This window comes from Sinocyclocheilus rhinocerous, unplaced genomic scaffold (genome assembly GCF_001515625.1).
Source record: "Sinocyclocheilus rhinocerous isolate Xijiao unplaced genomic scaffold, SAMN03320098_v1.1 scaffold1982, whole genome shotgun sequence".
Taxonomy (NCBI): Eukaryota; Metazoa; Chordata; class Actinopteri; order Cypriniformes; family Cyprinidae; genus Sinocyclocheilus; species Sinocyclocheilus rhinocerous.
Window position 1 is genome coordinate 217,245 of NW_015651555.1, and position 13,032 is coordinate 230,276.

At 34.5% G+C, this 13,032-nt stretch overlaps 1 protein-coding gene across 1 annotated transcript in view; it reads right to left on the bottom strand.

Annotated features, from left to right (window-relative positions):
- Positions 1–5,780: 5,780 nt before the first annotated feature.
- LOC107713099 (glutaryl-CoA dehydrogenase, mitochondrial-like) overlaps positions 5,781–13,032 on the bottom strand; it is a 9,772-nt gene continuing 2,520 nt past the window's right edge. Inside the window, exons 5-12 of the mRNA XM_016518529.1 lie at positions 11,883–11,945; positions 11,508–11,678; positions 11,215–11,344; positions 9,137–9,353; positions 8,819–8,922; positions 6,894–7,019; positions 6,520–6,680; positions 5,781–6,338 (exon numbers count right to left, since the gene is read on the bottom strand). Of these exons, the coding sequence (XP_016374015.1) occupies positions 6,265–6,338; positions 6,520–6,680; positions 6,894–7,019; positions 8,819–8,922; positions 9,137–9,353; positions 11,215–11,344; positions 11,508–11,678; positions 11,883–11,945 (1,046 nt within the window). The 3' untranslated portion in view covers positions 5,781–6,264. The remainder of the gene's footprint in view (positions 6,339–6,519; positions 6,681–6,893; positions 7,020–8,818; positions 8,923–9,136; positions 9,354–11,214; positions 11,345–11,507; positions 11,679–11,882; positions 11,946–13,032) is intronic.

Consider the following 13,032-nt stretch of genomic DNA (forward strand, 5'->3'; position numbering starts at 1 on the left):
TCCTCTTTTGGAAGGCCAAACAAAGTAGTTTCGCTTTCACAACGAAACACAGCATGGCGGCGGCAACAATACTACAGCGAGAATCAAAGTTATGCCACCTTTCTTTGCGTAAACATTTGGGCGGCGTTATGTAAATCTTCCCACATCGTGACGTAGACATGTGGGGGCGTGTTAGAACGAGCCGTTTTAGGTAGGCGTGGCTGACTCTTAACTTTTATAAAGAATATCTCTTTGGATTTGAGACTTTAGTCTTTGCAACTTTACAGATCTTCTTTATGCACCAAGAGCTTGTAACACTCCAAAGAGAAAGGAAAAATTGAAATCGCATCATATGACCCCTTTAAATGAATGTAATGTTAAACTTCCACCTTCAAGCCAGGCTAATTTATGTCAATTTGCTTTTCTTTTCTTTTTTTTTTTGCTGTACTTGGAACAGGATGTTTGTTTTTATTCAGTAAACAGTGCTGTTTTTCACATATCTACAATTTTCTTTTGTATCGTTATCATTTGCATAGATGTTCAGCATGATTTATTTAAGTCTGTTTGAAATCCAAAACTTCTCAAACTACAATCCAGCCCTAACAGATGTTGAAATATATGTATATATTTTCCAGGGTAAAGGTGCTTAAAGAATGGTGTAAATGCAAGCTTCATGATTTAATCTGACGAATCCCAGCCATCACATAATATCCTTGGCAGTCAGGATGCAGGCCCTAATCCTTTCTGCACATGCTGTGCCTCTGTCCTCAGTTCAATCTGGTCTAATCTAAATTATTCCCTAAACCCTGGTTTAACAGTTAGCAAATCCACAATGTTCCTTACAGTGTGCATGCTTTCTTTTATCACTGAAAAGGAAAAGGTATGAGAGGAAGACCCAGATTTCATATATGTAAGGTATGTTTTCACTCTTACAATCCAGGCCAAAAAAAGAAATTTTTACATTATTTTGTGAAACTTTATTTCTTTCCAAACTATGTCAGATTTTCCCATGAGACTCTTAAAACATTCATGATGCTTATATTGCCCTACTTTGTAGTTCTTTAAAAAAAAAATAGCTTTTTGTTCTTTATTGTACTAAACTGCCATTACTATCTTCTAAATTTGAACTGTTGAGGACGAGCAGGTCAGTTTGCAGTTTTATGTGGATCTCTAGTATTAGTGTAATGCTAAGCCTTCTCTATCCACCTGCAGCGTGATTTCTTGCCTGTGGCATTAAAGTGTGAACTACTACCGGTATCTAATAGGTTTAACTGTCCTATTTACAGTGCCCAAACCATTATATTTCTTTATAGTCTTACAGTATAGTAACTATAGTCTTGGATTGCCATTTGTATAACCACAGTGTTACTACAAATACCACGGTTAGTGTTGCAAAACAATGGTTAATTTGTGGTTACCATGGGTTAATTATTGTAACTGGTTTTTTTTTGTAGTAAAACCATGGTTAATTTTCATAAGGGTAATTATCTACAACCACCATTTGTTACATCTGATCCCCATATTCTTTCACTGCAAAGAAAAGGTTTTGCACAGATCATCTTTCAATCCTTGATAAACGTTATGATTAACCATGGGAAAATTAAAAAAACGATTTATATTTTGAATCAAATATTAGAACAGAAAAAAATTAATGATAAAAAAGTAAGGCGTATTATAGTGCCATTGTGTTTTTTTTTTTCAGTGTGATATTTTCATAACAATCAAACATATTTTCCTCAAATTGTCATTACTGTAAAGTGTCCAGATTTGGTTGTTGTTGTTGTTTTATTAATCTCAGTGTCATTATCATTAATACAGTAATATTTTACAGAGTATTTTCTGAATTACAGTGGAAAAGATACTATTTTAATTTAAATAAGCTTAAAAATATTTTTAAGGAAGGAAATGTGCCTAATTATCATGAAAATAGTATCACAATGCAAAGATTTTCATGGTCCTAAAATAAGCTTCATTTAAAATATACTTTTTTTCATATGATTAAATCCATGTTATTTCACACTTATCTGAGGTTGGTGTTTCAGTTTCTCTCATGATTCCTGATTTTTAGATAGTGTGCTCAAATAAGAGTAGGAAATTACATATGAAACAGGTTTCCAATACTGCTAAATTGCTAATGTCTAATAAAATAATCCTTTTTTTTTTTTGCATATGCTTATTGGATAAGAAGGAGATGAGCAGGTCTAGGCTAAATCCTATCTTTTCTGAAATAGCACACGTAAAAATACACTCCTCAAAAGCCACATTTAAACTGAATAAATGTCATTCATTGCGTTACACTATAAAATCAAATGGTATGTGCAAACAAATGATGCAAATCTTTTTCTCAGAACTAACTTCACTCATTGAACATTTTGTAGATCAAAATACAATTTTCAAACATATTGTATAATTTGTATAATCTTTTGTAAATAAATAAATAAATACATTTATTTTGTAGCCACTGTATCACCATCACTACTGAACAGTTCAATCTTTTGTGGCCACTATCAGCAGTGTTGGGAAGGTTACTTTGGAAATGTAATAGGTTACAGATTACAAGTTACCCTATTTAAAATGTAATAAGTAGTGTAACTATTTGAATTACTTTATTAATGTAACTGATTACATTTGATTACTTTTTGAGTACTTTTCTAAATTTCTAATGAATGTTTTCAACTGTTACATTTTCAAACATTTAAACCAGGCAGGGTTAACATTACTGTAGTACTCAACACTGATTACTGTCAGACTTTCAAAATCCCTTGAATCAGGATGATAAAAGCCTAGTTTCACAGACAGGTCTTAGACTAATCCAGGATTAGGCCATAGTTCAATTACGGCATTTAAGTAATTTTTATAAACATGCCTTAGGAAAAAAAAACAAAAAAAACATTACTGCTGTGCATCTTGAGACAAAACAAGGTCACTGACATATTTTAAGATCAATCAGTGCAAGTTTCTTTCAGATGAAACAGTTCAGACTTACATTTTAGTCTGGGACTAGGCTTAAGCCTTGGGGGGTGGGGGGGGAATGTAATTTTAAAGCAGAACCACCACGAAATCAGACTTCAGCACCTCTTTTTACTTCGAGATCATTCTGAGGTTAAATTCAGATTTAAAATCATAACAAGATATAGTTTAATAGCTATGATGCTGTTTTTGAAATCTTTGCATAGCTATGACAGGAAACACTGGCATCTAACAATGCCTTGGGGGGAAAAAAAATTATTCTTAAAAAATAAAACCCAAATAGGAAATAAAACAGTTTTCAAATAAGCATGTGTCCTATTCTGTGTCCTAAACTCCAGAAACATTGGTGTGTCAGTCAATGCAATTTGGGAAAGAAATCAATTAAATCTGAATGTGTGTGTGTGTGTGTGTGTGTGTGTGTGTGTGTGTGCGCGCGTTTTTATGACAAATGAGGACATAAATTTGTATAATGACAAGGGTATGACATAGGTATTACAAGGAGAAGGTGACTTTTCAGGACATTACCCCATGTCCCCACTTTTCAAAATGCATATAAATCACACAGAATGGAGTGTATTGAAAATCTGAAATAGCACAAAGTTTCCTGTGAGGGGTAGGTTTAGGGGTAGGGTTGGTGTAGGCCAATAGAATATACGGTCTGTACAGTATAAAAACCATTACGCCCATGGGATGTCCCCACTTTTCACAAAAACAAACCTGAGTGTGTGTGTGTGTGTGTGTGTGCATTTTTGTGACAAATGAGGACATAAATTTCTATAATAACAAGGGTATGACATAGGTATTACAAGGAGAAGGTGACTTTACAGGACATTAACCCATGTCCCCACTTTTCAAAACGCTTATAAATCACACAGAATGGAGTGTATTGAAAATCTGAAATAGCACAAAGTTTCCTGTGAGGGGTAGGTTTAGGGGTAGGGTTGGTGTAGGGCAATAGCACATACAGTTTGTACAGTATAAAAACCATTACGCCTATGGGATGTCCCCACTTTTCACAAAAACAAACCTGTGTGTGTGTGTGTGTGTGTGTAAAAATAGGCTATTTAGAGGTAACCCCCTTTGTAATCATTAACATTTTCATAAGTATCTGTAATTTAATTACACATATTTTTCTCAGTAACTGTAACATATTACAGTTACATTTATTTTGTAATTAAATTACGTAGCTCCGTTACATGTAACTAGTTACTCCGCAACACTTCATCTGGAAGCAAAACAATATTTGACCAGCTAAACCTGTTAATTTCGACCACATTTAACTACATGCTACTCAATGCAACTCTGAGTATATTTACCCAAGATGTCATGCGCCAGGTCTTTAATTAAATGTCCCACAATGGCATAAGCGACAGCGACCACCACCAAGGCAAGGCTCTGGGAAGCTGGATGAGATCTCTGGCTGGAGGTCTGTAGTCCTTATACAGCGGAGACTCATAGACGGCGTACTGATACCCGTGCTGGTTCCCAGAGATGGATACGTTCAGACTGTTCATATTCACGGGGTTCATTCTTGTCCACTGCTTGTACTTTCACAAAAATAAGGCCCTCGATTCCACTTTTTTCAAAGGTGTCTTCCTTGTCCTCCAGTTAGTTTATCCCAAGTAACCGGCGACTATTTGTCGATTCGGCGAGTAGAGTCGGTTCATAATGTTATTTGAAAAGAAGGACAAAAAAAAAAAATCGGTTTGTACTTCAAACGCTTAATTACGTAAAACAAACCAGTGAACTCATTCAAAGACGCGATTTTAAAATCAGCTATTTTTTCCTGCGCATTTTCTGTTTAGATGGGCAGATGGAGCGAGTGTGGCGTTAGAGATGAGGTTTGAACATCTCTCGCCATCTTTTCTCGGACAGCGACACTATTGGTGGATTTGAGGCGTCATCACCTCAATCTCATCAAGGCACGTGCACGGATCATTCGAGGTCAACCAGAAGTCGAGCGCATCAGCCGCCCTGCTCTAGAGATGCCAGACAGATACAGTAGAGTAGATACACTGAACAATGTGACACTGAAGAATAGAACCATTCTAATAGGTTTCTGACGATCAACTCATTTTTACTTATTTAATATTCTGTTTTTTTTTTTTTTTTCAAATGATATGGTAAAATGTTATTTTTGTAGCACTGAGGTTAATTCGGGTTAATTAGGACATTTTTCCCCAGTCATCTCAATGGCAAAATGTGTCCCAGTTTACCTGAATTCACCCTATTATAACTTTTTAATTAATATTTTGAATTAGTTTTCACTTTTATATTTTCCGTTTTTATTTTGAGTTAGCTTTAGTAATTTTTGTCATTTTTATTTGGTTATTTATGTTGTATGTCTATTGTATGTATTTTGTTTTGTATGCAACTTAAACTGAAAAAAAAAAAGAGAAAAAATTCTTTGGCAACTAGCTGAATTAAGTTTCAGAAAAAAATATTTCAAGAGACTAAAGTTTTCTTATGGTTTTAGTTTTCATTTGATTTAACTATAATAACCCTGTTAAACACTACATAGGGTAATGTAGAATTATTAGTTATATAAAAAAGGTGTTTTTGAGTAAATGTAGATTTTTAGGCAGACAGTCCGAGTAGTAGATATACTTTTCTTTTTTTCTAATGATCTGGTAAATACTTTATAGCCCGATGTAGAATTATTAGTTATTAAATATTTTTTAAGAATGTAGAACAGTGTTTCCCAACCTATTATTAAAATGAACATCATTATATAAAAACTATTAACGTTGAACTGTTACGTAACATAAAGTACATACCCAAAAACAAACAAATTAGATTTTTTTTTAGAATGAATGTACAGCATCACAAGATAGTGATATATTCAATTTATTTTCAGGACTCAATAAATACAACAAAATGTACAAGTCATTGACAATGACCTGTCTGTCTAAAGTGCAAGCAGGATGTCTGGCTTCCTTGACAAAAAAAACAACTGTTTTCGACAGTATTTTGAAACCGCTATGAATGATCTTTCATCATTAGTTGTCATGATCATTGTACAATGAATAATGTGGATCCAATACTTTCAGTAATTTAACCACAAGACCATTAACACTTTTATAATGCAACTGTCTTTGTAACATGACATATTATTTCATGCCAATCCAGTACCCTAGAGAGAAGATCCCGTTAAAGATTTGTAAGTGCAGATTTTAGTGAGATTGGACCCATTACTAACTGAAAGATTTGAGAGCACACAGAGGCACTTATGCATGGATGTTGGCCAAGTATTTCCCTCACTGCAGAAACAGATGCAAAAATCCATCATACCCATGTTCAGAGAGAAATATGGGTTTATTTTCCAACAGTAAAAGACTGGAGTCCAGTGATGGCTCTGCCCAAGATCAAAGCATGGATGTCATGAGTGCCTGTTAAAAGGAAGAACATTCTTAGAAGCTTTTTCGTATGGTTCAGATTAAACTGAAAGTCTCTACATCAGTGTTATTATCACTGCCTTAACACACTGCATATAAAGCCTATACTGACCTCTGCTGGCCAAATGTATAGCTTTCATGTAAAATGAAACACATTTTTTCCTCCCTCTCATACCTTCATATGTGTTGACGGCCTCTAGGTTCATGACATGGCGTATGATATGGTATTCGTCTGCTATGCCGTTTCCTCCCAGCATGTCTCTGGCCTGCCTGGCCATGTCCAGGGCTTTCCCACACGAGTTCCGTTTCAGCATGGAGATCATCTCTGGTGTGTATCTTTTGGAGAAATGTTTTCGAAAAATTCAATGAACTGCAGGATTCTTTGGCTATGAGACAGCTGGGATTAATCTGACAAGGCTCGTGGGTGTTTAGGGCACTGGATTGTGAGCTCTGAACTCCTCCAAATGTTTTGCATAAACACATTAAACTAATAACCAAGACTGAGAAAACATGAGTACAGGTGATGTAAGCTCTTTGTTAATGACTCACTTCTTTTGGTCAATGAGTCTGCCCAGCTGTAAACAGGACTGCAGGCCGATTGTAATCTCTGTCAGCATGTCTGCCATCTTCTTCTGTATCAGCTGGTTTCTGGCCAGAGGGACTCCGAACTGGATTCTATATAGTACAATCATTTACATATATGTAGGTGAAATTAAAAGTCAAATTAAAGGTAACATAGCCACATGTTACATGTACTTACAAGCAACTAACCCTAAACCAAAACCTAACCCTATCGTAAGTAGTTAATTAATATTACTCAGTACTGTAATGACACTTGTATAATTTTCATATTTTTTTACATTTCATATTTTATTTTGATTTTTAAATGTGACTTTTTGTGTTGATTTACTAAAAAGCAGTAAGTGGTCACTTTGTCTTTATTATTATTATTATTATTTTTGTGCTTATTTTGGAGTAAACTATTTGTATGTACTTTATAATAAATGTGTTCAATTCAAATTAAGTCTTTTTCATGGGGGGCAAAAAAAAAGCAGCTTTTTAAAGACCAAATGCAAAAATATTCATATATACTGAATCAGGGTTATTATAGTTAACTAAAACCATAAAACAATTTTTGTCACTTGAAATAAAATAAAACAAAAAATTAACTTAAACTGTTTTATTATTTTGTTATTATTATAACTAAATTAAACTAGGGATGTAACGATTCACTGTGAGCCGGTTGAAAATCGATACAAATATGTGACTATTCAAATCGGTTGAGATGTTACATTATAGCGATACATTTGGGGGTGGGTGTTTATATGAATGTATCTCTGAGGGGAACTGACTGTCTTTGGAAAAGTTTAGATGATATTTTCGTTTCATCTCGTCTCTGTATAATTCATATTAAAGCAGTGTGCCCTGCTTTGTTTACAGCGGTAACCAAGGAAACGCTGCATCGCTGCTGTTCCATAAGCGCCACCTGCTGTCAGAGAGTGAATCTGCGTCTCATTCAGAGCTTCTGCTCTTTATTTCGTGCAGATGTTTTATGTGGTAAATAGTTTCCCAAAACTAAAGTCAGAGCATTCTATTTTTGTTTTAAAATGTCAAATTATACGATCTAATTTAGATTTAAAAAACTGCTCATGCTGCATGTATTAAGCATCTTTGTTTGGATTGTGATTCCAATGCCGTGGTTGCCTCTAATTTGGAATGGAAAGAGCTTTTTTTGTCTTATTTATTTGATTAGATTTGGGGTTTGTTTTAAAATTTCAATTTAGTTTTGTTATTTGACATATTTCTGTTTCACAAAGAAATGTGTGGTATTTTGTCCAAGCAATATTAAGGACACCTTTTCATTTATAATTTGTCTTAAATCTAATTTTGTTTAAAAAAAAAAAAATCAGTATCTGATGACTGATCGTGAAATCAGTCTCGTGAATCGAAACGAATCGTGAGTAGAGTGAATCGTTACATCCCTAAATTAAACAAATAACATTTTCTATCATTTCTCATTTAGTTTATCTTGATGTACTAAAATAACTAAAACTAAAATGAAAATGAATGAAAAATATCTAGACATATACATTTTTTTTTTACAAAAACACACAACAAAATTACTACAACTTTAACTAAAATTAAAATGAAAACAGAAAAATAAAAACTAATTCAAAACTTGAATAAAAACTATAATAGTATCTCAGTGATACCCTGTATTGAATATCATCAAAACTTGGAAAAATATTGAGAGACAAATCTTAAGTTACATCGCCTAACCCTATATGACATGCATTAATTATTATCCATATAAAGAATATTTTTTAGTAATTTGTCACACTTCAGGACTATTCAGATTAAATACAAAAAAGGTCATCAACTGGTAACTAGTTCAAATACCTAAAATATACACTTTTCCTTACACAAAAAACAACTAGTACTAATACATGCATGTTACATGTTAAACTGATAACCTGTCCAGGGTGTACTGGCGAGCAGCGTGGAAACAAAATTCTGCAGCACCCAGAGCGCCCCACGCGATGCCATAACGGGCATTGTTCAGGCAGCCAAAGGGACCCTACAAAAATCAACACGTAAGATCAAATGTCTAAAGAGTGAAGAATCACCTCAGTGGCCATGTTACTATGATTCCACTTGTAATTTCAGTGATTCTATCAGTTATCTGGGTTGGTATGAGTTTTAGGCAGTAGTTCAGAAGTGTGATCTAGTGAGTACTAAGTGATGCATGCCTTAGTACACACCATTAATGACAGTGACAAAAAAAAACTCACAGCAAGGCCTGACACATGGGGCAGCAGGTTTTCCTCTGGCACTTCAACCTCGTCCATTAGGATCATCCCAGTGGCTGAGGCCCTGAGGGAGAACTTGCCCTCTATCTTAGGGGTGCTCAGGCCCTCCATTCCTCTCTCCAGGACAAACCCTCTCACTCTGCCATCCTCACATTTGGCCCACACCACACAGATATCAGCGTATGGGGAGTTGGTGATCCTGCTCACAGAAAAACAAAAACGGTTTGTGTGAAGTGCTTATTATCACTCATCTGTGCTGTGTGTTCCAAGACTTATGTGTGCAATGCAGCGTTATTATAATGATACATATATAATGATAATTTGGACCAAGTTCAAAAAAATACTCTAATTTGTTACAGCCAAAATGGATTAGTTTTTCTCATTTAAGTTTCTGGTTTGGTCAAACATTGATTTAATATTAATCAAATATAGTTATTTTCCAAAAGACAAAAACATTCACACTAAATAAAACAATTATTTATTATAAACATCATAGTTAATATTTTCCTTAGACATTAGCCAAAATGTTACTTAATCTAGACCCATATGATAATTTCTTTTGTTAGTTACAATTAAATTTCACCATAAACAAAAGCTAAAATATGAAAGTAGAATTTTCAGATAAAACTAAAAACAGTCAATGTTTAATGTGGTTTACTTAAAAATGACTAAAGACAACTTTGAAACACCTTAATGTTTATTGTGATGTCTTTTTAAAATATTAATAATATTTTCTGTTATGTGCTGAATAAATACATACATACATACATACATACAAACAATAAAACCCACAATCATTTCTGAAGTCAGTAAATTTCTGGAGTCCGTGAAAATACTATTTAAACAAAATGTATTTGAATTTTTTTCTATGGAGAGTGTTATTTGATTGTAGAAAAACTGAACAATGTTTAGATCAATATAAAAATACACTTTAAATTAATTACACAGTCGTTTCACTTTTTACAGTGTAGTTTGTATTATTGTTTCAGTTTAATTTTCATTTTTTGTGCACACTGCAGTACTACTGTGGCTTTAGATAAAAGCATCTGCTAAATGATTAAATGTAACTGTAAATGTAATATCTGCTCAGGCAGAAACATCTCTGACTTCAAGCCAGATTCACATTGTATACTTAAGTAAACAGATGGTCAGCAGATTTCAGTGTCCTCCTAAACCAGCAAGGGACAAACACCCCGTAGAGGGTGACGTTACAAAATCTAAATATGGACGTAGGTACACTGCCCTCAGATGATATCTCTTACATAAGAAACGGTCCGATGAACTGACCTTCACATTAAATGATACCGTGCTGTGCAACTTCAGAGTGCTGATGGCTCTATCAAGCTTACAAAATTATTGTTGTATTTAAGTAAATTATACCATCCCCATCACATTTGTTTTAGTTTTTTTACATTTTGCATGAGAATACTGCTTTTTGCATATAAGCATACTGAACATAATACTATACTTTTGTATTGGTGTGAGCAGGGTTATTATCATTAACTAAAACTACATCTAAAACTACTCAAAAAAGTTACTTGAAATAAAATAACATTTAAAAAAATATCTTTAGCTAGCTGCCAATAGTACTAATTTTGAACCTGTTTTTGAACTAATAGGGCCTTTCGCACCGCTTTAGTTCCAGAACTAAATGTACAGTACTAAAGTACTGGGACGATTTTGCGCGAACTATTTCCCAGTACTATTTAAAGGGTTGCATTCGCATACTGAGCTTAAAGTACTAAAACAATTAAAACTAAAACTGAAATAAAAATGTCTAAAAACCATATAGACATATTAAACTAATAAGAATAAGAAAATTACTAAAACCTTAAGCAAAAATTTAAATGCAGATGGAAAATATAAAAGAAAACTATTTCGGCATATTAATAAAAACTATTAAGTATATTAATGATACTAAAATAGCACTTAGCTGACTTGATTACACAGAAATTCTGTGACGTATTTCCTGTCTAAAAGCTCTTTTTAATGCAAAGATTATTTTCCAAGGCCAGACTCTTCATAAAACCAAACTATGCAAACTATTCAGGGTCACTAACCATGTTTTTGCCCCACTGATGGTATATGTCCTGCTGGAGGGGTTGTATTTGGCTTTGGTGTCCATACCACCAGGATCACTCCCATGGTTTGGTTCTGTAAGTCCAAAACAGCCCAGAATCTCTCCACGAGCTGGGAAGAATGAAAATGTATAAATGGAATATATAAATGACTATTTTTAAAATGACTGATATTCATTTTAAAATGACTGATTTTCCATGGGGACTTTGAGATATGTAAATATTTTTACAGTTCAATGCAATGACATGACATGCAGTTTAGGCAGTTGACTAACCCAGTTTAGGAAGGTATTTCTGTTTCTGTGCTTCTGTTCCATATGCGTTGATAGGGTGCATGACCAGTGAGGACTGGACACTCATAACAGAACGGTAGCCACTGTCCACTCTCTCCACCTCCCTGGCGATCAGACCGTATGCCACGTAACTAGTGCCCGCACAGCCATATCCTTTAACACAAAGGATCCAAAAACATCAGACAATGTACCTTATACATTCAGTGTCATGGACAACAGAATCAGAGTCAGAGTCTCCTGGAAGCTGTACACGTGAGATATGATATTAAATGAGACTGTAGTTTGTATTTATTTCCACTTTCATGGGGATGATTCTTGTACAGTTTCATTGACAGACATGATCAAGTCTGATTTTACCTTGAATCGTAGGCCCAAGGACACCAAGCTCTCCCATTTCGTTTAAAATCTCCCGATGGAAATCTGAAAATTCAGAGCCACAGATTTAAATTTACACACTAGACAGCAACCTTGTTGCATTTAGAATTTTATTCAAAAAGACAGTATAAGTCATTATAATCCGTAAGTATGTCCCCACTGGATGTAACAAATGCCTTGTTTAAAGTGGGTTTTAATGTTTTTGTCTCGTCGCTCCGGCCTGACAGGGCATCACAGTATGGTAAGGGGCATAACATTTCCGTCACACGCTTGAGGTATTCAGCCAATCACAACGCACTGGATAGCTGGCCAATCAGAGCACACCTCGCTTTTCAGACCGATGAGCTTTGTAAAAATCGACGCGTTTCAGAAAGGCAGGGCATAGAGAAGAAACAATAATGTACAGTATGTGGAAAATAATGTGTTTTTTTAACCTTAAACCGCATAAACACATTTCATTACACCAAATACACAAAATAATGTTCTTTTTAGCAACATCATATGACCCCTTTAAATAATACTATGGAAGTCAATGGCTACCGTCAACTGTTTGGTTACCAACATTCTTAAAAACATCTTCTTTTGTGATCAACAGAAAAAAAAACGCATACAGGTTTAGAACAAGTGGAGGGTGAGTAAATGGTGACAGTTTTCATTTTTGGGTGAACTATCCATTTTAATCATGCATGAAGGTTGCCAACACCTGTTCTAATTAGGGCTGTCAAAATTAATGCGTTAATAACGCATTAACGCAAATTCATTTTAACGGCACTAATTTTATTAACATGCAATTAATGCAGTGCGCATTTTCTGTTTCAGGGTTTCAGCAGGTCCTTAAAAAGTCTTAAGAGGTCTTAAATTTAGTTCTATCATATTTAAGGCCATAAAAAGTCTTAAATGGTACAAGAAAGTCTTAATTATGATTTCAAGAGGTCTTAAATTTGGGGAGGAAAAGACAAGAATTGTGATATGGCTTAATGTGACGATTAAACTTCAAAAGGCTATGATTTCATTGCATAAATATGAGCGCTGCACGTTTCAAAGTCAGCTGCTGCTTTGTTTACAGTTGGAGAAACCGCTATATTTCTGCCGTTCTGCTGGCAGAGAATGAATTAGCATTTTCAATAAGCCC